General features: G+C 47.7%; 2 protein-coding genes across 4 annotated transcripts; both read left to right on the forward strand.

Annotated features, from left to right (window-relative positions):
- The first annotated feature begins 1,489 nt into the window (after positions 1-1,489).
- LOC132592713 (uncharacterized) lies at positions 1,490-13,170 on the forward strand. The gene is given in 3 exon segments (XM_088676534.1): positions 1,490-1,625; positions 4,367-4,514; positions 10,858-13,170. A coding segment is annotated over 1 exon segment (1,815 nt). The 5' UTR covers positions 1,490-1,625; positions 4,367-4,514; positions 10,858-10,985; the 3' UTR covers positions 12,801-13,170.
- On the forward strand, positions 1,510-21,614 carry LOC132592714 (uncharacterized). 3 transcript variants are annotated; one of them, XM_088676543.1, is made up of 3 exons: positions 1,510-1,625; positions 17,979-18,123; positions 19,079-21,614. In XM_088676543.1, the coding sequence occupies exon 3, from the start codon at positions 19,257-19,259 to the stop codon at positions 20,664-20,666; it is 1,410 nt and encodes a 469-aa protein (XP_088532669.1). In that variant the 5' UTR covers positions 1,510-1,625; positions 17,979-18,123; positions 19,079-19,256; the 3' UTR covers positions 20,667-21,614. The 3 variants fall into 3 exon arrangements, with proteins under 3 accessions (XP_088532669.1, XP_060135276.1, XP_088532670.1); XM_060279293.2 differs by lacking the exon at positions 1,510-1,625 and adding an exon at positions 14,968-15,851; XM_088676544.1 differs by lacking the exon at positions 1,510-1,625 and adding an exon at positions 14,968-15,319.
- Positions 21,615-22,440: the final 826 nt, after the last annotated feature.

Raw genomic sequence — 22,440 nt, forward strand, 5'->3', positions numbered from 1 at the left:
TCAACTCTTTCTCTCTCCTCCCTCACACAGCACCCACAACCCACCCATCATATGTTGCTCCTCCTCCTCGCCATCCGGCTTCTGTTCCGGGAATGGGAGGGGGAGAGAGAGCCCCCTCCCAAACTGCCTGCTTCTCCCGGAAGTGGCGCTTCTACGCCGGTTTGCTCCTCTGCGCCGTAGCTCTAGGGGCGCGCGCTTTCGGAAAGGGGAGGAGGGGCGGCAGGGGAAATCCCCCCCCCCGTGGGAAAGAGAATCGGGAGCGAGGACAAAGAGGTAAAGGGGCCGCGGGGGGGGGAGAGAAAAGGACTCAGAGGCCCCCCGCCAGCTCCCCAAAGAGCCTTTCGTGGGTCCCATCGGCAGGGCCTGGATCCCTGCACGCGCCATGGCGGGGGGGGGGGACATGGGGCGCCAACCCAGGGGGTCCCCACGAGGACCCCCCTTGCCCCGTTTCCCCCACGCACGGATCCCTGAGAAAGGCGGGCCATGAAAGGGTTAAGGGGCGCGGGGGACGCCTGGATAGAGACCCCCCTCGTCCCTTCTCTACTCGTCTTGGGGGGGGGCTCCGGATGGAGAAACAAGGGGTGCGGAGGGGAGACACAGGGACAGAGAGGGGAGGTCGAGGAAGTGGGGGGGAGCATCCCTGGGGCAGGGAAGGGCAGCATTGGCGGGGGGGGGGAGAAGAGAGAGATAGGAAGACCAGTTTTTAGGGAGACGTCTCCGCGGGGAAGCTCCGGAATGACCGTCTTGGGTTCTCCCTCCCACCCAGGAATCCACCTCCACGTAACCAGAGAGGGATCAAGGTAACCAGAGAGGGATCCCTGGAAAAGGGGGGGTCCAGTCCCCCCACCCCTTCCTTCCTTCATGCTCCATCCTCTTCCCACCCCAGAAGCCCCTTCCCTTCCCTGCCCAGACTCGTAGGTTCTGCCAAGTCCAACTGTTATGTATTAAGTTAACTGCAATTCTCACTCAGGTCCACAACATGCAAATGAAGGATTGAGAGTGCTGTTGACGGATTGGGTAGCTAGGGGAAGTTTGTTACTGCTACAAGTTACAGAGTACTATATAAGCCAGTTGGCTAAGCTACTGTTCAGCCTGGACTCAGAGCTAGAATAAAGAACTGGTTGTTTTGAGAGCTGTGTCTTCATCCTTCTTAGCCACTATTCAACACCAACCATTGGTCCCCCTGGAGAGGAGAGGAAATCCCAAGAGGAAGAGGGGAGGGGAAGCTTCCCGGAAGCGGCTCTTTGTTTCCGCAATCCCACCCAGGAAGCAGCCAGAAACCTTTCCCTCTCTCTCAGGCTTCCATCTTTAAGTGTCTTTTCCACTCCCTGGTTCATTGAGGATGAGGATAATGTACACCTGTCATCAGAAACACAGGTGCAGAGTCCGTGGAAAGGCTCTCAGGATTGATATAGAAGTCGAAAGCATTTCTCTTCCTCTTATTCTTTGTAGGCAGCGTCAGAGTGACTGACAAGCTGAGATACAATCCATCAGCATCCGATGACAGCGACTGCATGAATCTTCCCAGTCAAAGGACCCATTTTCATGATAGACAGTGCCTGTGGCTGGAGGCTCTACACGCAGGGTTTGCCTATGCAGGCCAAAGACTGCCAGTTTTAGCACAGGTGAGGTGTGTGACCTCCCCAAATTTACAGACTGTATGTGAATTAGAATTTGTGGGTGGGATTATAGTTCACGGCAACCCTGTGATTTTCTCCACCCATAATGTTTTGAGATCTGATATTGTAGTACAAATCCAAAATAACTACAAACAATCACAATATAACAACAAGAAGAGATAGTGGTTCATTTCCTTGACCTCTGAAGGGAGAGCGTTCCACAGGGTGGGTGCCACCACCGAGAAGGCCCTCTGCCTGGTTTCCTGTAACCTCATTTCTCATGGGGGGGGGAGGGACACTAGCAGAAGACCCTCTGAGTAGGACCTCAGTGTCTGGGCTGGACGATGGGCTTGGAGATGCTCCTCCAGGTCTTCAGAACCAAGTCTGGGCTTTAGGTTGCAGATTTTTCTCCTCCATAATGATCTCTAGATCAAGTACGACATATTATTAGCAGAGTAGGAAAAAACAGCAGCAAAAAAATTCAATCAGCAGAGAAATTTATTACTGAAGGTAAATAAGCATAACAGGAGCCAAAAAAAGGAGCAAAAAATTAACTTCCAGTAAAACCCTAACTTAGCAAACCCAAACAGCACTCAAGTAAGAAACACACAAGCAGAGTACAGAATAGCAGGATAGGAAGTGGGACCAGGCACCTTTCAATACTGTAATTTATAAGCAATTCAATGGCAGAGTAACCTTGGGACTGGATAACAAGCCTGGTTCACTCCAGTTCAAACCAGCTTCATCTGGTTCCCAAACACAAGGAAGGATCTCCTTCTATCTCAGGTCGGGGACAGAGGGTGGCGCTAAGGAAGGACTCGTTGCCACAGCCCTCCTTGGTGTGCGGAGTCCCCAGGGCGCAATACTTTCCCTGATGCTTTTCAACATCTTTATGCGTTCCTTTGCTCAGATTGTCCAGAGTTTTGGGCTGGGTTGTCATCAATATACTGATGACACCCAGCTTTATCTTTTGATGGACGGCCACCCTGCCTCGTCCCTGGACACACTGACCAGATGCTTGGATCCTGTGGCTGGATGGCTGCGTGGGAGACGGTTGAGCTAAATCCTTCGAAGACAGAGGTCCTCTGGCTGGGTCGGGACGACATGGGGTTGGGGGGCCATCTCCCATCTCTTGCCGGGGCTCAATTAGTGCCAGCTCCTTCTGTCAAGAGTTTGGGTGTAGCCTTTAACGCCTCCCTTTCCATGGAGGCGCAGGTTACAGCCACAGCAAAGGTGCCATTTTTCCATCCCCACCGTATCAAGCAGTTGGTCCCTTACCTCTCTCACCCTGATCTGGCCACAGTGATCCGTGCGACGGTCACCTCCAGGCTTGATTATTGTAACTCGCTCTACGCGGGGCTGCCCAGAAACTCCAGCGGGTGCAGAATGCTGTGGCGAGGCTCCTTACAGGGTCCCTGCCATGGGACCACATTCATCCAGTGCTTTACCAGTGGAGTACAGGGTCAGATTTAAGGTGCTGGTTTTGACCTTTAAAGCCCTATGCGGCCTAGGATCCTTGTACCTACCGGACTGCCTTTGCTGGTATGCCCTGCGGAGGACCTTAAGGTCCACAAATAACAACACATTGGAGGTCCTGAGCCTCAATGAGGTTAGATTGGTCTTAACTATTTGCAGCTTTTGAGTCACCTTCAAAGGTAGCCGCATGTTGAGCACATGGCAATAGTCCAAGCAGGAGATAACCAGAGCATGCACCACTCTGGGAAGACAGTCTGCAGGCTGGTAGGGTCTCAGCCTGTGTACCAGATGGAGCTGGTAGACAGCTGCCGTGGACACAGAACTGACCTGTGCCTCCATGGACAGCTGTGAGTCCAAAATGACTCCAAGGCTGCACACCTGGTCCTGAATGGGCACAGTTACCCCATTCAGGACCAGGGAGTCCCCCACACCTACCTGCCCTCTGCCCCCCCCCAAAAAAACAGTACTTCCGTCTTGTCAGGATTTGTCCTCAATCTGTTAGCCACCACCCACCTGCTGACAGTCAAACAGGGCATTCACCGCCTTCACTGGTTCCAATTTAAAAAGAGAGGTAGAGCTGGGTATCATCCACATACTGGTGAACGCCCAGCTCAAATGCCCTGATGATCTCTCCCAGTGGCTTCATATAGATGTTAAAAAGCCTGAGGGGGGAGGAAGATAATGGTGGCAGGAGCTTTCCTGGTCCTGCACCCCCAAAAGCTCCAGGCATAATACTTTCATTAGCTTTGAAGGGGGCACTTGATACTTCTTCAAAGGACAAATATTCTGCATACTTTTTCATTGACGTATGATATAAAAAGGAGTTATGTTTTATATATTCCACATAGGAGAGACTTTGATAAACAGGTCTGAGTTCATCGCTCCGCCTGAAACTGCTGTGTTAGCAGCAATGGAAGCCTGGGCAGTGTGGTTGGGGGTCCTGGGCTGCCTAGACCCCCTCCTCAGCCTGGCTGATATGGTCCCAAAGAAAGCAGAACAGAACGTTTGGCACCAGTTTGGCTGCAGGAGTTGCTGGAAGGAGGTGTGCAGGACACCATCCAACGGTCTTAGAGAGGCTCTCCTCCAGAGCCTTTTCTTCTCCTGAGGATAAACCACGAGGCAGCGAAGGTTTAGGATCCGAGTTTTCCTTCTCAATGGGCTCCCTTTCCCGGTTGACGAGCCCCACCTTCCCTTCACTTTCCTCTGCAACATGGACAGAATCTGCCTTCCTCACTGAGGGATTCACTGCTGTTCTCATCCTCTCCATCCAGCAGGGCCTGCCTTCACCTGCAGCAGAATTCCCCAACACACCAAGGATTGGAGACCCATCAGCTATCCTCACCTGGTTTAGCCGGCCGGTTGAAGCCGTTGCTTGGATCCTGGCCTCTGTTGCATGCTGGCAGCTTCTGGAAGCCACAGGTGAGCACTCAGTGCAGGGTGGGGACCCCCAAAACATGTCGGCCACCAAAGGTACTACTGCTCCCCCAACACCCCAAGACATCCTATAATTGTGATATTTAAGATGGATCAGGAATAAATTCATGTCCCCAGAAATAACACAACTTCTGGCCATTAATGAATCAATACTACATGTTCAAGGTTGAAGTTTCCCTTAAGTACAGTTATCCATTTGCCTTTGATATCCAGCTTTTTCAGTGCCAGATTAGGATAGTCCTGCGTCAGAAGAGGGGCACGAGGTCCGGCAGCACATCATTATAAAGAACAATGGGGGTGGGTGTTTCCATCTGGGATCCCCATGTTCCAGCTGCTTTCCTTCGGCTTCTCCTGCTCTTTCAATGCAATGTGAGGCATGTAGACGGAGGTCCATCTCCAAGAACAGGAGCTTCCCTGAGCACCCATTCAGCTGACCCCAAGCGCCAAGCCTTGTCACTAGTTCTCTGACTGACCCAGACCACAGTCCCTGGAAAAGATGTAGACCTGGATCTCACAGAATGGTCCATATGGACCTCCTGAGGCCAATGGGACTGTGCAGGGGATTAATGAAGATCTAGATCTGTTTGTTTCTGGTTGGTGACCTTGCAGTGACCTTCTGGTGAGTCAGGGGAGCCAGGTGATTAGCTGTGGGCGGAGCTAGTCAGTGCTTGGAGTGCAGCAACTGAAGAGGGAGCAGAAGGGCTTCTGCCTCTTGGATTTAGGTGACTGTCCAGGCTTGTGTGTCCAGGCGCGCAGTTTGACCCATCTTTTAGTTTTAGCTCAGCAAGTCTCACACATTTATTAGGGGGGGGGGGAGCCTAGGCTTCTTCTTCTTCACCACCGACTTCAAGCTTTTCAAGATGGAGGGGGAGGGAACAACTGTAGTCACTTGCAATTCCTGCGCAATGTTTGTTTTCTTGCCAAAGGATGTAGGCAGCTACACTTTCCGCAATTGCAAGTTGGTTGCCCTACTGGAAGGCAAGGTTGCCCTACTGGAAAACAAGGTCCAGCAACTTCGGGTCCGTGTTTCTACACTCCAGAGAATCAAAGAGCTGGAGCTTTACTTGGATGCAGCAGAGCACACTGTCTGCACCAAGGAGGAGGAGACAGGGGACATCCCTGAGGAGGTCAGTTCCCCAAGACAGCAGCCAGATGTATGGAGGAACGTGACTCATAGAAGTAGAAGGCCCAGGGATCGCTCTGAGTGTTTAGAGCTACACAATCGATTTGAAGTCCTCTCCCTTAACATGGAAGACGAGGAACAGACTCCGTTTGAAGATCTCTCCCTCATCACAGTTGATCAGGAATATGAAGATGAGCAGCAAAGTCAGTCCTCCGGGAATATGCAGGTAACCTTGGAAGAGACAGCACATGGAAGAATCCCGAACAAGCCTATGAAGAGGCGTGTAGTGCATAGCTGCCAAGTTTTCGCTTTTCTCGCGAGGAAGCCTATTCAGCATAAGGGAAAATCCCTGTAAAAAAGGGATAACTTGGCAGCTATGGGGTGTAGTGGTGATAGGGGATTCCCTACTGAGGGGTACAGAAGCAGTGATCTGTGGGCCTGACATGATGTCTCGAGAGGTGTGCTGTCTCCCCGGGGCCAAGATCAAAGATGTAACAGAACAGAACGGCTGCAAGGAATCACAAAACCCACTGACAAATACCCCTTCCTTTTGGTGCATGTGGGAACCAATGACACTGCAAGCCATAGCCTCCAGAAGATCAAAAGTGATTATGAGGCTCTGGGCAGGAAGTTGAAGCAATTAAATGCACAAATTGTCATCTCATCTGTCCTCCCAGTTGAACGACATGGCCCAGGGAGAGAGGGAAAAATAGGGGAAGTGAACAACTGGCTTCGCAAATGGTGCAAACAGGAACGGTTTGGATTCTTAGATCACGGTCTGCAGTTTCTTGAAGACGGACTTCTGGCAAGTGATGGGCTGCACCTCACAAGGGTTGGAAGGAATGTTTTTGCCATGAAACTCAAAAACCTCATCAGGAGGGCTTTAAACTGACTTATGTGGGGGAGGGAGACAGTGGTCCTGAAGGTAGGAGTCTATCAAATGCTGAAGATGATCATCCAAATGTCAAGGACCAAATGGAGCAAACAGCATGCAGACCTAGTGGCGGGAGGAAAATATCATTAAATAAGACACATGGGGGAATGATCAATGGTCTTCAATGTCTGTATACTAATGCACAGAGCATGGGAAATAAACAAGATGAACTTGAGCTCTTGGTACAGCAAACTAAATACGACATAATAGGCATCACTAAAACCTGGTGGGATGAGTCTCATGATTGGAATGTAGAAATAGAGGGATACAATCTATTTCAGAGAAATAGACCAAAGAGGAAAGGAGGAGGCGTAGCGTTATATGTCAGGGATGTGTATACCTGTGAAGAGATCCAGGATTTAAAACTTCAAAGCCAAGTTGAGTGTATCTGGGTCAAAATTAAGGGATGTGTATACCTGTGAAGAGATCCAGGATTTAAAACTTCAAAGCCAAGTTGAGTGTATCTGGGTCAAAATTAAGGGAGAGAAAAATAACAGTGATCTCATTGTGGGAGTTTACCGGTACTATAGCTCCCCAAGCCAAACTGAGGACACAGATGATGCCTTCCTGGAACAGATGACCAGGCATTCAAAAGGAAGTGAGATAGTAGTAATGGGGGATTTCAACTATCCTGATATTTGTTGGATGTCAAACTCAGCCAAGAGCATAAGGTCGAACAGATTCCTCACTGGCCTTGCAGACAATTTCATTGTCCAGAAAGTGGGAGAAGCAACAAGAGGATCAGCCATTTTAGATCTGGTCCTAACCAATAGTGATGACCTGGTTAGTGGGGTAGAAGTGGCAGGATCATTAGGTGGGAGTGATCATGCTCTTCTGGAGTTTATTGTTCAGCGGAAAGGAGCAACCAAGCATACTAAATCTCAAATCCTAGACTTTAAGAAAGCCGACTTCAGAAAACTTAGAGAAACGCTGGGTGAAATCCCATGGACAGAAATGCTAAAAGGGAAGGGAGTTCATGACGGTTGGGAGTGTGTTAAAAGGGAGATATTAAAAGCACAACTTCAGGCAATACCAATGAGACGGAAACATGGAAGGTGCCTAAAGAAGCCAGGGTGGCTATCTAAAGAACTTTTAACTGAGTTAAGATTTAAAAGGGAGATGTACCAAAAATGGAAAAAGGGGGAAATCACCAGAGAGGAATTCAAACAAATAGCCAGCACGTATAGAGACAAAGTCAGAAAAGCTAAAGCACAGAATGAACTTAGACTTGCTAGCGGTCACTCTGACCTGCACATCACCACTGGACGTTTTACGGTCGATTGGTGACGTGCCAACTACAAAATAAACACCTCCACCAAAACACCACAGACCAGGATACAGATAAAATAAAACGAAGTTGCTTTATTGTGTGTTCATATGCTTAATGGTTGCAGTACAAATCTTAGGTTGTTCTAAATTTCAGATGGTTCCTATACCGGCCTATTACCTCTAATTATAAATTACCGGCCTATTACCGCTAAAGTCAACTAAGTAAATATTTATTAATAATCTCACAACTTTGTATCCCGTCTGACTAAATCACCACCTATTCTCCTTCCTCAATATATTAAACCAGCTCTCTCTGCATATAACCAACCACTCCTAGCTCAACACCAACTCCCACTCCCTCAACCTCAACTCAACTCCAACCTCAACTGACTAACTACCACTCGGGAGGGGTTTTTATCCCTGGGCTGAGCCCGCCCCCGAGGGTTCTATCTGCTCTAAGCTTAACCCCTCACATGCTGGGTTTGTCTAGGTGGCGAATCGCCACATACCTCCCCCCATATTAAATTTGTAACAGGGCGTTGCTAGTTTTAAGTAACCCCCTGTTACAAATGGCATATTAAAAGGTCACACAACTAACTAATTTCCTAACATAAACATTTAAATCATGTTACTCTTACCTTTTAATTTCTTTTACACATATAACATAACAGTTTCAGCAACAGTAAAAATACATACCCTTTTGAAACCTTTATTTACATGCAATAGCATATTTTACCCAGACATGCAATAGTTCATTACTGGCATGGTGACTCCTTTATGGCTCAGTCCGTGTGATCAGGTCTTCTTGATAATGCATCAGCGATGACGTTCATAGTCCCTTTAACTGGTCGGATGGAGAAATAAAAGCAACAAAAAGGGCTTTTATGGGTATGTCCGTAGCAAAAGGAAGAACAAGGAAACACTGGGGTCGCTTAGGGGAGAAGATGGTGAAATGCAAACAGGGGACAGAGAAAGGGCAGAACTCCTCAATGCCTTCTTTGCCTCAGTCTTCTCCAAGAAAGAAAACAACGCGCGACCTGAAGAATATGGAGCAGATGATTCAGCAGGGGAAACACAGCCCAGAATAAGTAAGGAGGTAGTACAAGAATACTTGGCTAGTTTAGATGTATTCAAGTCTCCAGGGCCAGATGAACTACATCCAAGAGTATTAAAAGAACTGGCAGAGGTGATTTCAGAACCACTGGCAATAATCTTTGAAAATTCCTGGAGAACAGGCAAAGTTCCAGCAGACTGGAGGAGGGCAAATGTTGTCCCTATTTTCAAAAAGGGGAAAAGAGAGGACCCAAACAATTACCGCCCAGTCAGCCTGACATCAATACCAGGAAAGATTCTAGAGCAGATCATTAAGCAAACAGTCTGTGAGCACCTAGAAAGAAACTCTGTGATCACTAAAAGTCAGCATGGGTTCCTGAAAAATAAGTCATGTCAGACTAATCTGATCTCATTTTTTGACAGAATTACAAGCCTGGTAGATGAAGGGAATGCTGTGGATATAGCCTATCTTGATTTTAGCAAGGCCTTTGACAAAGTGCCCCATGATATTCTTGTAAAGAAGCTGGTAAAATGCGGGCTAGACAATGCTACCATTCAGTGGATTTGTAACTGGCTGACTGACCGAACCCAAAGGGTGCTCATCAATGGCTCCTCTTCATCCTGGAGAGTAGTGACTAGTGGGGTGCCACAGGGTTCTGTCTTGGACCCAGTCTTATTCAACATCTTTATCAATGACTTGGATGATGGGCTTGAGGACATCCTGAGCATGTTTGCAGACGACACCAAATTGGGAGGGGTGGCTAATTCCCCAGAGGACAGAATCACACTTCAGAATGACCTTAACAGATTAGACAACTGGGCCAAAGCAAACAAGATGAATTTTAACAAGGAGAAAGGTAAAGTACTACACTTGGGCAAAAAAAATGAAAGGCACAAATACAGGATGGGTGACACCTGGCTTGAGAGCAGTACATGTGAAAAGGATCTAGGAGTCCTGGTAGACCACAAGCTTGACATGAGTCAGCAGTGTGATGCAGTAGCTAAAAAAGCCAATACAATTCTGGGCTGCATCAATAGGAGTATAGCGTCTAGATCAAGGGAAGTAATAGTACCACTGTATTCTGCTCTGGTCAGACCTCACCTGGAGTACTGTGTCCAGTTCTGGGCACCACAGTTCAATAAAGATACTGACAAGCTGGAACGTGTCCAGAGGAGGGCAACCAAAATGGTCAAAGGCCTGGAAACAATGCCTTATGAGGAACGGCTTAGGGAACTGGGTATGTTTAACCTGGAGAATAGAAGGTTAAGGGGTGATATGATATCCATGTTCAAATATATAAAAGGATGTCATATGGAGGAGGGTGAAAGGTTGTTTTCTGCTGCTCTGGAGAAGCAGACGCGGAACAATGGATTCAAACTACAAGAACGAAGATTCCAGCTAAACATTAGGAAGAACTTCCTGACAGTAAGAGCTGTTCGGCAGTGGAATTTGCTGCCAAGGAGTGTGGTGGAGTCTCCTTCTTTGGAGGTCTTTAAGCAGAGGCTTGACAGCCATCTGTCAAGAATGCTTTGATGGTGTTTCCTGCTTGGCAGGGGGTTGGACTGGATGGCCCTTGTGGTCTCTTCCAACTCTATGATTCTATGATTCTAGAGGTGGAAACAGGGGTGGATGGAGGATTATGATGCAGAGGATGGGAAATATCCAAAGGAACGAGGAACCAGAGAAGGAGACAGAGAGCAGCTGCCTTTCCTGTGAGGAAACAATGGATTTGAAAAGGCTGTATTCCCAGATCATGCTGCTTTATTAACGATGATTGAGGACTATGAAAGGTTGCTGATGCATTACTATCATTTGATGACATTCCATCTTCATTTACTACAATCTGGAATCATGGGTGGAGATGTAGGAGGCATAGAAATAAGAGAGGGTGCTAATGGTGCTTGATGTGTTCTTTTTTTCTTTGTTCCCTTCCTTGAAACCCAAACAGGACTTCTTCTCAGCCCACCCTGAGGAAAGTGATGGAGAAGACAAGTCAGAATTTCAGGGGAGGGAGCAACTTTCATTTCCCTAGAAAAAACCATTATAATGTGTGAAATGTGGAATATGCTTCACTGAATGAGCACACATAGCTCACATCAACTATCTCAAGGAGCTAAGAAACCATTTAAAGGTATGGAGAGTGGAAAGAGTTTTACTGATAGTGGAACACTTAGAACACATCAGCGGACTCACATGGGCAAGAAAGGATTCCAATGCAAGGAGTCTGGAAAGAGCTTCAATCAGAGTGAACACCTCAATATTCACCTACAGACTCAAACAGGAGAGAAACCATATGAATGTATGGAGTGCGGACGACACTATAGTGATAGTGGAAACCTTCGAAGACACCAACGGGTTCACACAGGAGAGAAACCATATAAATGTATGGAGTGTGGAAAGAGTTTCAGTCACAGTGGTCACCTCAATATACATCTACAGACTCATACAGGAGAGAAACCATTTAAGTGCATGGAGTGTGGGAAGAGCTTCAGTCAGAGTGGAAACCTTAGACAACACCAATTGGTTCACACAGAGGAGAAACCATTTAAATGCATGGAGTGCGGAAAGAGCTTCAGTCAGAGTGGAAACCTTAGACAACACCAATTGGTTCACACAGAGGAGAAACCATTTAAGTGCACGGAGTGTGAAAAAAGCTTCAGTCAGAGTGGAAAGCTTAGACAACACCAATTGGTTCACACAGAGGAGAAACCATTTAAATGCATGGAGTGCGGAAAGAGCTTCAGGTTCAATGCAAACCTGAGATGCCATCAACGGACTCACACAGGAGAGAAACCATATAAATGTATGGAGTGTGGAAAGAGTTTTAGTGATAATGGAAACCTTAGAAGCCATCAACGGACTCACACAGGAGAGAAACCATATAAATGTATGGAGTGTGGAAAGAGCTTCTGTCAGAATGGACACCTTAGAAAACATCTACAGACTCACACAAGGGAGAAACCATTTAAATCCATGGAGTGCGGAAAGAACTTCAGTAGGAGTAGACAACTCAATATACATCTACAGATTCACACAGGGGAGAAACCATTTAAATGCATGGAGTGCGGAAAGAGCTTCAGTTTAAATGAGTCCCTTAGAAGACACCAACGGACTCACACAGGAGAGAAACCATATAAATGTATGGAGTGTGGACAGAGTTTCAGTCACAGTGGACAACTCAATATACATCTACAGATTCACACAGGGGAGAAACCATTTAAATGCATGGAGTGCGGAAAGAGCTTCAGTTTCAATGAGTCCCTTAGAAGACACCAACGGACTCACACAGGAGAGAAACCATATAAATGTATGGAGTGTGGAAAGAGCTTCAGTTTAAATGAGTCCCTTAGAAGACACCAACGGACTCACACGGGTGAAAAACCATATAAATGTATGGAGTGTGGAAAGAATTTTAGTGATAATGGAAACTTTGGAAAACATCAACGGACTCACACAGGAGAGAAACCATATAAATGTATGTAGTGTGGAAAGAGTTTCAGGTACAGTGGACACCTCAATAGACATTTACAGACTCACACAGGAGAGAAACCATATAAATGCATGGAGTGTGGAAAGAACTTCAGTAGGAGTAGACAACTCAATAGACATCTACAGATTCACACAGGGGAGAAACCATTTAAATGCATGGAGTGTGGAAAGAGTTTCAGTTTTAATGAGTCCCTTAGAAGACACCAACGGAATCACACAGGAGAGAAACCATATAAATGTATGGAGTGTGGAAAGAGCTTCTGTCAGAATGGACACCTTAGAAAACATCAACGGACTCACACAGGAGAGAAACCATATAAATGTATGGGGTGTGGAAAGAGTTTCAGTCACAGTGGAAATCTTAGAAAACATCAGCAGACACACAGGGAAGAAACCATATAAATGTATGGCATGTGGAAGGAACTTCAGTCAGAGGGGAGCCCTTGATTTAAGTCAAAAAACTTGCACAAGAGACAAACCATGTAAATGTCAGGAAAGTAGATAGAGGGTCAGTCCTAGTGGAAGTCCTGTATCAACAGACTCATGAGCAGGAAGAACTTTAATAGTTTAACCATACAAACCCATCAACAACTGAAGAGTAGAAGCAGTTTAAATGGAAAGATTTGCAGAAAGTGCTTTTGTTATAATGGAGTGTTTAAGAAACATCTTGGGACTCTCACAGGGGAGAACCCATTTAGATGTATGGAATGTGGGACGTGTTCCTCTCAGAATCCACTCCTTTCTTCACAGCAATAAACTCAGCAGGAAATCAGTCTTAAAAGCATGATGTGTATGTGAAGTTCTTGTGTTTATATGTAAAACAACAGTAATGAAATATTTAAGGCAATGTCTCACAATAGGGAGTATAATTTTAGATGTAAGATACCTTTTGATAGAGAGGGACAATCTGGATTGCTGGTGGGGAGTGAGGATTAGGGCTGGGCGATATATTAATAGCTCGTCCAATACCGGTTTCTAGACCACATTGTGATAACCTTTGAAAAACAATTGATATGGCAATAAACCACGAATCACAGTGTGTGTTTTGAGGATGTGCCTGGAAGCAGCCGGCAGAAAACTTTGCTTCGTGAAGCCCCTGAAGATGCCCAGTTGCTGACTTCCCTCCCAGACGACAGGAAGCGAAACACACACCTCCTTTGCCCTGTGTCGTTCCAGCCTCTTTCCTCCCTTGCTCCCTTCTGCCGGTTTGTGTGTCTGACTTAGATATACTGTGGGTGTATTTTTTTACTGCTGGAACTGGATTTGCTCTCAGGAGCTAAGCTTTGTGCCTCATTGGGCACCAACTGAAAATTGTATGCTTTGAACCCTCAGTAAACTATTACTGAAGAAGTCCTCCTGCCTGTGTGTGTTGTTGTTGTTGTTGTTGTTTTGACCTCTGCATGGGAATTGCTCTGCACGTGGCCCGTTCCCCGCTGATACTTAGTTTATGCCCTGGAGTTGCTGTACTCAAGCATGCAAGATGGGTGTGTGTGTGTGTGTGTGTGTGTGTGACTGGTTTTTCCACCAAACTCTGTCCCCCCCTCCCCCCACCACATGATCTCCAAACACTGCTTCTTCACTAGAACTTATCCCTGCCTCCTACATATTCTGAAGAAAACTTAAAATTCTGTAATTTAATGGGAGATTCCCCGCCCCTAAGCCTAATTGCAAGAGGGGGAAGGAGGGGCTGCAGGTACCAGGGAAGTCTCCTGGGGGGGGGTCCATCTTCACTCATGTACCCCATGGGGCACCCCAGAGCTGCTGCTTATTCCGGGGTTAGGGGATGATAGTACTTTTCCATTGTCCCAGAAGTTATTATTCTTCCAGCTAGAGGACCACAGTGCATATTGTTATTGTACTGATTTGATTGCTGCTGCTGCTGCTGCCATGGACTGGCAGGGTGGAAGGGGGGGGGGAGGCACCAGCTGGGGAACTGACCAGGGAAGAAGGCTGGATCCCGGGTGTTCTATGCCCCCAAAGGCTATCCAAACTCCTAGCTCTAGGTCTCGCCAGTGTGGTGTAGTGGTTAAGAGCGGTAGACTAGACGTAATCTGGGGAATCAGGTTCGAGTCTCCACTCTTCCACATGCAGCTGCTGGGTGACCTTGGTCTAGTCACACTTCTCTGAAGTCTCTCAGCCTCACTCACGTCACAGAGTGTTTGTTGTGGGGGAGGAAGGGAAAGGAGAATGTTATCCGCTTTGAGACTCCTTCAGGTAGTGATAAAGCGGGATATCAAATCTAAAATCCAAACTCTAGGTCTGGCCAATAAAAGGCTGATATGGGAGCTGTTGGGGGCCAGGCTGGTTCTTTCTTTTTCACCTCTCCTCTGGGAAAGTGCTCTTTCTTTTGGGCTTTGATTACTTCTGCCTCCTTCAGTGCCCACGGCACCATCAGCGAGGTACAATTCTGCGCCCCCATTCCTGGTGTTAACAGCACCAAGACCTAAAACATGGATGGAGCATTCTGAGGTCATGCCGTGGGGTGGGGGAAGGAAGGATTTTGCAATGTAACCATTGTGGGGGGGGGCGACCCCCACTTTGCAGTTTTATTGCTGGGATCAGCCCCTCCCTCGTTCTCCTGATCCCCAGAAGGAAGAGGGGAGGTCAAAAACCTTCCTCTCCCCCCACTAAATTCCTCCCCACTCCTCCCGGCACATCCTTCCCTCCCTCCGCCCCCTCAACCCCAAATCCCCTCCCCAATATGTTGCTCCTCCTCCTCGCCATCCAGCTTCTGTTCCGGGAATGGGGGGGGGAGAGCCCCCTCCCAAACTGCCTGCTTCTCCCGGAAGTGGAGCTTCTACACCGGATTGCTGCTCTGCGCCGTAGCTCTAGGGGCGCGCGCTTTCGGAAAGGGGAGGAGGTACACGCAGGGGAAATCCCCCCCCCCCGTGGGAAAGAGAATCGGGAACGAGGGGAAAGAGGTAAAAGGGCGGGGGGGGGGAGAGAAAAGGACCCAGAGACCCCCGCCAGCTCCGCAAAGCGCCATTCGTGGTTCCCGTCTGCATGTTGTCGATCCCTGCACGCGTGCTGCGAAGGGGGCTTTCCTTGGCCCCTTAGGCGCCTTGGCAGGGGGGGGCATGGGGCGCCCACCCAGGGGGTCCCCACGAGGACCCCCCTTGCCCCGTTTCCCCCACGCAGGGATCCCTGAGACCCTGTGGTCTCTGCATGGAGAAAGGCGGGCCAGGAAAGGGTTAACGGGAGCGGGGGACGCCTGGATACAGACCCCCCCTCGTCCCTTCTCTACTCGTCTTGGGGGGGGGGCTCCGGATGGAGAGACAAGGGGTGCGGAGGGGAGACACAGGGAAAGAGAGGGGAGGTCGAGGAAGTGGGGGGGAGCATCCCTGGCGGGGGGGGAGAGAAGAGAGAGATCGGAAGACCAGATTTTAGGGAGACGTCCCCATCGTCACCGTCTTGGCTTCTCTCTCCCACCCAGGAATCCGCCTCCCCGTCAAGGTAACCAGAGAGGGATCCCTGGAAAGGGGGGGTGTCCAGCCCCCCCCCTTCCTTCCTTCCTTCCTGCATGCTCCATCCTCTTCCCACCCCAGAAGCCCCTTCCCTTCCCTGCCCAGACTCATTGGCTCTTCCAAGTCCAACTGTTATGTATTAAGTTTACTGCAATTCTCACTCATGTCCACAACAAGCAAATGAAGGATTGAGAGTGCTGTTCACGGATTGGGTAGCTAGGGGAAGTTTGTTACTGTTGCAAGTTACAGAATACTATATAAACCAGTTGGCTAAGCTACTGTTCAGCCTGGACTCAGAGCTAGAATAAAGAGCTGGTTGTTTTGAGAGCTGTGTCTTCATCCTTCTTAGCCACTATTCAACACCAACCATTGGTCCCCCTGCAGAGGAGAGGAAATCCCAAGAGGAAGAGGGGAGGGGAAGCTTCCCGGAAGCGGCTCTTTGTTTCCGCACTCCCACCCAGGAAGCAGCCGGAAACCTTTCCCTCTCTCTCAGGTTTCCATCTTTAAGTGTCTTTCCCACTGCCGGGTTCATTGAGGATGAGGATAATGTACACCTGTCATAAGAAACAGGGGTGCAGAGTCCGTGGAAAGGCTCTCAGGATTGATATAGAAGTTGCACCTCAAAAGCATTTCTGTTCCTCTTATTCTTTGTAGCCAGTGTCAACTGCCCTGAAACCAGTTCTGGCCAGGGAGGGTGGGGTACCAATTAAAATTTATTAATATTATTATTCTTAACCTCATAACCACTTATCCCACCACCTGCTCTCAGCAGAAAGGAAACTGCCTTATCAGCTAAAATGTTCCAGTTAGAGAATACAACTTTGAATCACAGAGTAAAACTACCAGAACCTTCTTGAACCAATAGACTAGGAATCATCTCTCTACATGAGACCAATACTTTTCTATGCCTGAAAAAATGCAACCATGACACTTTAAAGGTCAGCACCAAGAGTTTGAATTAAGCTCAGAAATGCGCTGAGAGCCAGGGAAGATCCTTTAGGACCAGTGATATGTGGTCCCGGCGGCTGCTCCTAGGTCCTCATTATTTGGAGTTTTTGAGTCACCTTCAAAGGTAGCCCCATGTTGAGCACATGGCAATAGTCCAAGCAGGAGATAACCAGAGCATGCACCACTCGGGGGGGGGGGGGACAGTCTGCAGGCTGGTAGGGTCTCAGCCTACGTACCAGACAGCTGCCCTGGACCCAGAACTGACCTGCGTCTCCATGGACAGCTGTGAGTCCAAAATGACCCCCAGGCTGAGTACCTGGTCCTTTAGGGGCACAGTTAACCCATCAGGACCAGGGAGTCCCCCACACCTGCCCGCCCTCTGTGCCCCCAAATTGTTACTTCTGTCTTGTCAGGGTTCAACCTAAATCTGTTAGCCGCCATCCATCCTCCAACCACCTCTGGAAATGCGCACAAGGCATTCACTGCCTTCACTGGTTCCAATTTAAAAGAGAGGAAGATCTGGGAATCATCCACAGTTTCAGTTCCAGGATGAGGCCTGAATCCCAATTGGAAGGATAATGGTGGCAGAAGCTTTCCTGGTCCTGCAGCCCACAAAAGTTCCAGGCACAATACTTTCATTAGCTTTGAAGGGGCCATAGGATGCTTGGTGGTCTTTCCTTCAAAAAACAAATATTCGGAATACTTTGACAGTGACGTATGATGAAAATAGCACTTCTGTTTTCCTTATTCAACATCGGACAGACTTTGATAGACAGGTCTGAGCTCATCTCTTCATCCGAAACTGCTGTGTTAGCAGCAATGGAAGCCTGGGCAGTGGGGTTGGGGGTCCTGGGCTGCCTAGACCCTCTTCTCAGCCTGGCTACTATGGTCCCAACGAAAGCAGAGCAGTAGGTTTGGCACCAGTTTGGCTGCAGGAGTTGCTGGACACCATCCAACGGTCTTAGAGAGGTTCTCCTCCAGAGCCTTTTCTTCTCCTGAGGATAACCCACGAGGCAGCGGAGGTTTAGGATCAGAGTTTTCCTTCTCAATGGGCTCCCTTCCCCGGTTGACGAGCCCCATCTTCCCTTCCCTTTCCTCTGCAACATGGACAGGATCTGCCTTCCTGACTGTGAGATTCACTATTGTTCTCATCCTCTCCATCCACCAGGGCCTGCCTTCACCTGCAGCAGAATTCCCCAACCCACCAACGATTTGAGACCCATCAGCTATCCTCACCTGGTTTAGCCGGCCGGTTGAAGCCGTTGCTTGGATCCTGGCCTCTGTTGCATGCTGGCAGCTTCTGGAAGCCACAGGTGAGCACTCAGTGCAGGGTGGGAACCCCCCCCCCCCAACATGTCGGCCACCAAAGGTACTACTGCTCCCCTAACACCCCAAGGCATCCTATAATTATGATATTTAAGATGGATCAGGAATAAATTCATGTCCCCAGAAATAACACAACTTCTGGCCATTAATGAATCAATACTACATGTTCAAGGTTGAAGTTTCCCTTAAGTACAGTTATCCATTTGCCTTTGATATCCAGCTTTTTCAGTGCCAGATTAGGATAGTCCTGTGTCAGAAAAGGGGCACGAGGTCAGGCAGCACATCATTATTATAAAGAACAATGGAGGTGGGTGTTTCCATCTGGGATCCCCATGTGCCAGCTGCTTTCCTTCGGCTTCTCCTGCTCTTTCAATGCAATGTGAGGCATGTAGACGGAGGTCCATCTCCAAGAACAGGAGCTTCCCTGAGCACCCATTCAGCTGACCCCAAGCGCCAAGCCTTGTCTCTAGTCCTCTGACTGACCCAGACCACAGTCCCTGGAAAAGACGTAGACCTGGGTCTCACAGAATGGTCCACATGGACCTCCTGAGGCCAATGGGACTGTGCAGGTGATTCATGAAGATTTAGAGGTGGAAACGGGGGTGGATGGAGGATTATGATGCAGAGGATGGGAAATGTTCAAAGGAATGATGAAGTGGAGAAAGAGAGGACCTGTTGATGGACAGAGAGCAGCTGCCTTTCCTGTGAGGAAAGAATAGATTTGAAAAGGCTGTATTCCAAGATCATGCTGCTTTATTAACGATGATTGATAAACTATGAAAGGTTGCTGATGCATTAGTATCATTTGATGACATTGCATCTTCATTTCCTAAAATCTGGGAACATGGGTGGAGAATGTAGGAGACATCGAAATAAGAGAGGGTGCTAATGGTGCTTGATGTGTTCTTTTTTTCTTTGTTCCCTTCCTTGAAACCCAAACAGGACTTCTTCTCAGCCCACCCTGAGGAAAGTGATGGAGAAGACAAGTCAGAATTTCAGGGGAGGGAGCAACTTTCATTTCACTAGAAAAAACCATTATAATGTGTGAAATGTGGAATATGCTTCACTGAATGAGCACACATAGCTCACATCTCAAAAAGGGGAGAAACCGTTTAAAGCTATGGAGAATGGAAAGAGTTTAACTGATAGTGGAACACTTAGAGCACATCAAGGTACTCACATGGGCAAGAAAAGATTCCAATGCAAGGAGTCTGGAAAGAGGGGAAACCTCAATATACATCAGCGGACTCACACAGGAGAGAAACCATATGAATGTATGGAGTGCGGAAAGAGTTTTAGTGATAATGGAAACCTTAGAAGACACCAACGGGTTCACACAGGGGAGAAACCTTTTAAATGCATGGAGTGTGGAAAGAGCTTCAGTTGGAGTGGACACCTCAATAGTCATCTACAGACTCACACGGGAGAAAGACCATTTAAATGTATGGAGTACGGAAAAAGCTTCAGTCAGAGTGGAGACCTTAAATTACACCAGCGAACTCACATGGGAGAAAAACCATATGATTGCATAGAGTGTGGAAAAAGCTTCTGTTTCAATGCAAGACTTAAAACACATCAACGGACTCACACAGGAGAGAAACCATTTAAGTGCATGGAGTGTGGAAAGAGCTTCAGTTTAAATGCAAACCTTAGAAGCCATCAACGGACTCACGCGGGTGAAAAACCATATAAATGTATGGAGTGTGGAAAGAACTTCAGTAAGAGGGTACAACTCAATATACATCTACAGATTCACACAGGGGAGAAACCATTTAAATGCATGGAGTGTGGAAAGAGCTTCAGTTTAAATGCGTGCCTTCGAAGACACCAACGGACTCACACAGGAGAGAAACCATATAAATGTATGGAGTGTGGAAAGAGTTTCAGTCACAGTGGACAATTCAACATACATCTAGAGACTCACACAGGGGAGAAGCCATTTAAATGCAAGGAGTGTGGAAAGAGCTTCAGTTTAAATGCAAACCTTAGAAGCCATCAACGGACTCACACGGGTGAAAAACCATATAAATGTATGGAGTGTGGAAAGAGTTTTAGTGATAATGGAAACTTTGGAAAACATCAACGGACTCACACAGGAGAGAAACCATATAAATGTATGGAGTGTGGAAAGAGTTTCAGGTACAGTGGACACCTCAATAGACATTTACAGACTCACACAGGAGAGAAACCATATAAATGCATGGAGTGTGGAAAGAACTTCAGTAGGAGTAGACAACTCAATAGACATCTACAGATTCACACAGGGGAGAAGCCATTTAATTGCATGGAGTGCGGAAAGAGCTTCAGTTTCAATGAGTCCCTTAGAAGACACCAACGGACTCACACAGGAGAGAAACCATATAAATGTATGGAGTGTGGAAAGAGTTTTAGTGATAATGGAAACCTTAGACAACATCAACGGACTCACACAGGAGAGAAACCATATAAATGTATGGGGTGTGGAAAGAGTTTCAGTCACAGTGGAAATCTTAGAAAACATCAGCAGACACACAGGGAAGAAACCATATAAATGTATGGCATGTGGAAGGAACTTCAGTCAGAGGGGAGCCCTTGATTTAAGTCAAAAAACTTGCACAAGAGACAAACCATGTAAATGTCAGGAAAGTAGATAGAGGGTCAGTCCTAGTGGAAGTCCTGTATCAACAGACTCATGATCAGGAAGAACTTTAATAGTTTAACCGTACAAACCCATCAACAACTGAAGAGTAGAAGCAGTTTAAATGGAAAGATTTGCAGAAAGTGCTTTTGTTATAATGGAGTGTTTAAGAAACATCTTGGGACTCTCACAGGGGAGAACCCATTTAGATGTATGGAATGTGGGACGTGTTCCTCTCAGAATCCACTCCTTTCTTCACAGTAATAAACTCAGCAGGAAATCAGTCTTCAAAGCATGATGTGTATGTGAAGTTCTTGTGTTTATATGTAAAACTGAACAGTAATGAAATATTGAAGGCAATGTCTCACAATAGGGAGTATAATTTTAGATGTAAGATACCTTTTGATAGAGAGGGACAATCTGGATTGCTGGTGGGGAGTGAGGATTAGGGCTGGGCGATATATTAATAGCTCGTCCAATACCGGTTTCTAGACCACATCGCGATATCCTTTGAAAAACAATTGATATGGCAATAAACCACGAATCACAGCGTGTGTTTCTGGGATGTGCCTGGAAGCAGCCGGCAGAAAACTTTGCTTCGTGAAGCCCCTGAAGATGCCCAGTTGATGACTTCCCTCCCAGACGACAGGAAGAGAAACACACACCTCCATTGCCTTGTGTCGTTCCAGCCTCTTTCCTCCCTTGCTCCCTTCTGCCGGTTTGTGTGCCTGACTTAGATATACTGTGGGTGTATATTTTTTTACTGCTGAAACTGGATTTGCTCTCAGGAGCTAAGCTTTGTGCCTCACTGGGGACGCAATGAGAACTGTATGCTTTGAACCCTCAGTAAACTATTACTGAGGAAGTCCTGCTGCCTGTGTGTGTGTGTGTGTGTGTGTGTGTGGTTGTTGTTGTTGTTTTGACCTCTGCATGGGAATTGCTCTGCATGTGGCCCCTTCCCCGCTGATACTTAGTTTATGCCCTGGAGTTGCTGTACTCAAGCATGCAAGATGGTGTGTGTGTGTGTGTGTGTGTGTGTGTGTGTGTGTGTGTGTCTGGTTTTTCCACCAAACTCTGTCCCCCTCCCCCCACCACATGATCTCCAAACACTGCTTCTTCGCTAGAATTTATCCCTGCCTCCTACGCATTCTGAAGAAAACATAAAATTCTGTAATTTAATGGGAGATTCCCCGCCCCTAAGCCTAATTGCAAGAGGGAGAAGGAGGGGCTGCAGGTACCAGGGAAGTCTCCTGGGGGCGGGGCATCTTCACTCATGAACCCCATGGGGCACCCCAGAGCTGCTGCTTATTCTGGGGTTTGGGGATGATAGTACTTTTCCATTGTCCCAGGAGTTATTCTTCCAGCTAGAGGACCACAGTGCATATTGTTATTGTACTAATTTTATTGCTGCTGCTGCTGCTGCTGTCATTGACTGGCAGGGTGGAAGGGGGAGGGGAGGCACCAGTTGGGGAACTGACCAGGGAAGAAGGCTTGGATACCGGGTGTTGTATGCCCCGAAAGGCTATCCAAACTCCTAGCTCTAGGTCTCGCCAGTGTGGTGTAGTGGTTAAGAGCGGTAGACTAGACTCGTAATCTGGGGAATCAGGTTCGAGTCTCCACTCTTCCACATGCAGCTGCTTGGTGACCTTGGTCTAGTCACACTTCTCTGAAGTCTCTCAGCCTCACT

This window comes from Zootoca vivipara, chromosome 9 (genome assembly GCF_965207765.1).
Source record: "Zootoca vivipara chromosome 9, rZooViv2.hap1.1, whole genome shotgun sequence".
In the NCBI taxonomy this organism is placed as follows: Eukaryota; Metazoa; Chordata; class Lepidosauria; order Squamata; family Lacertidae; genus Zootoca; species Zootoca vivipara.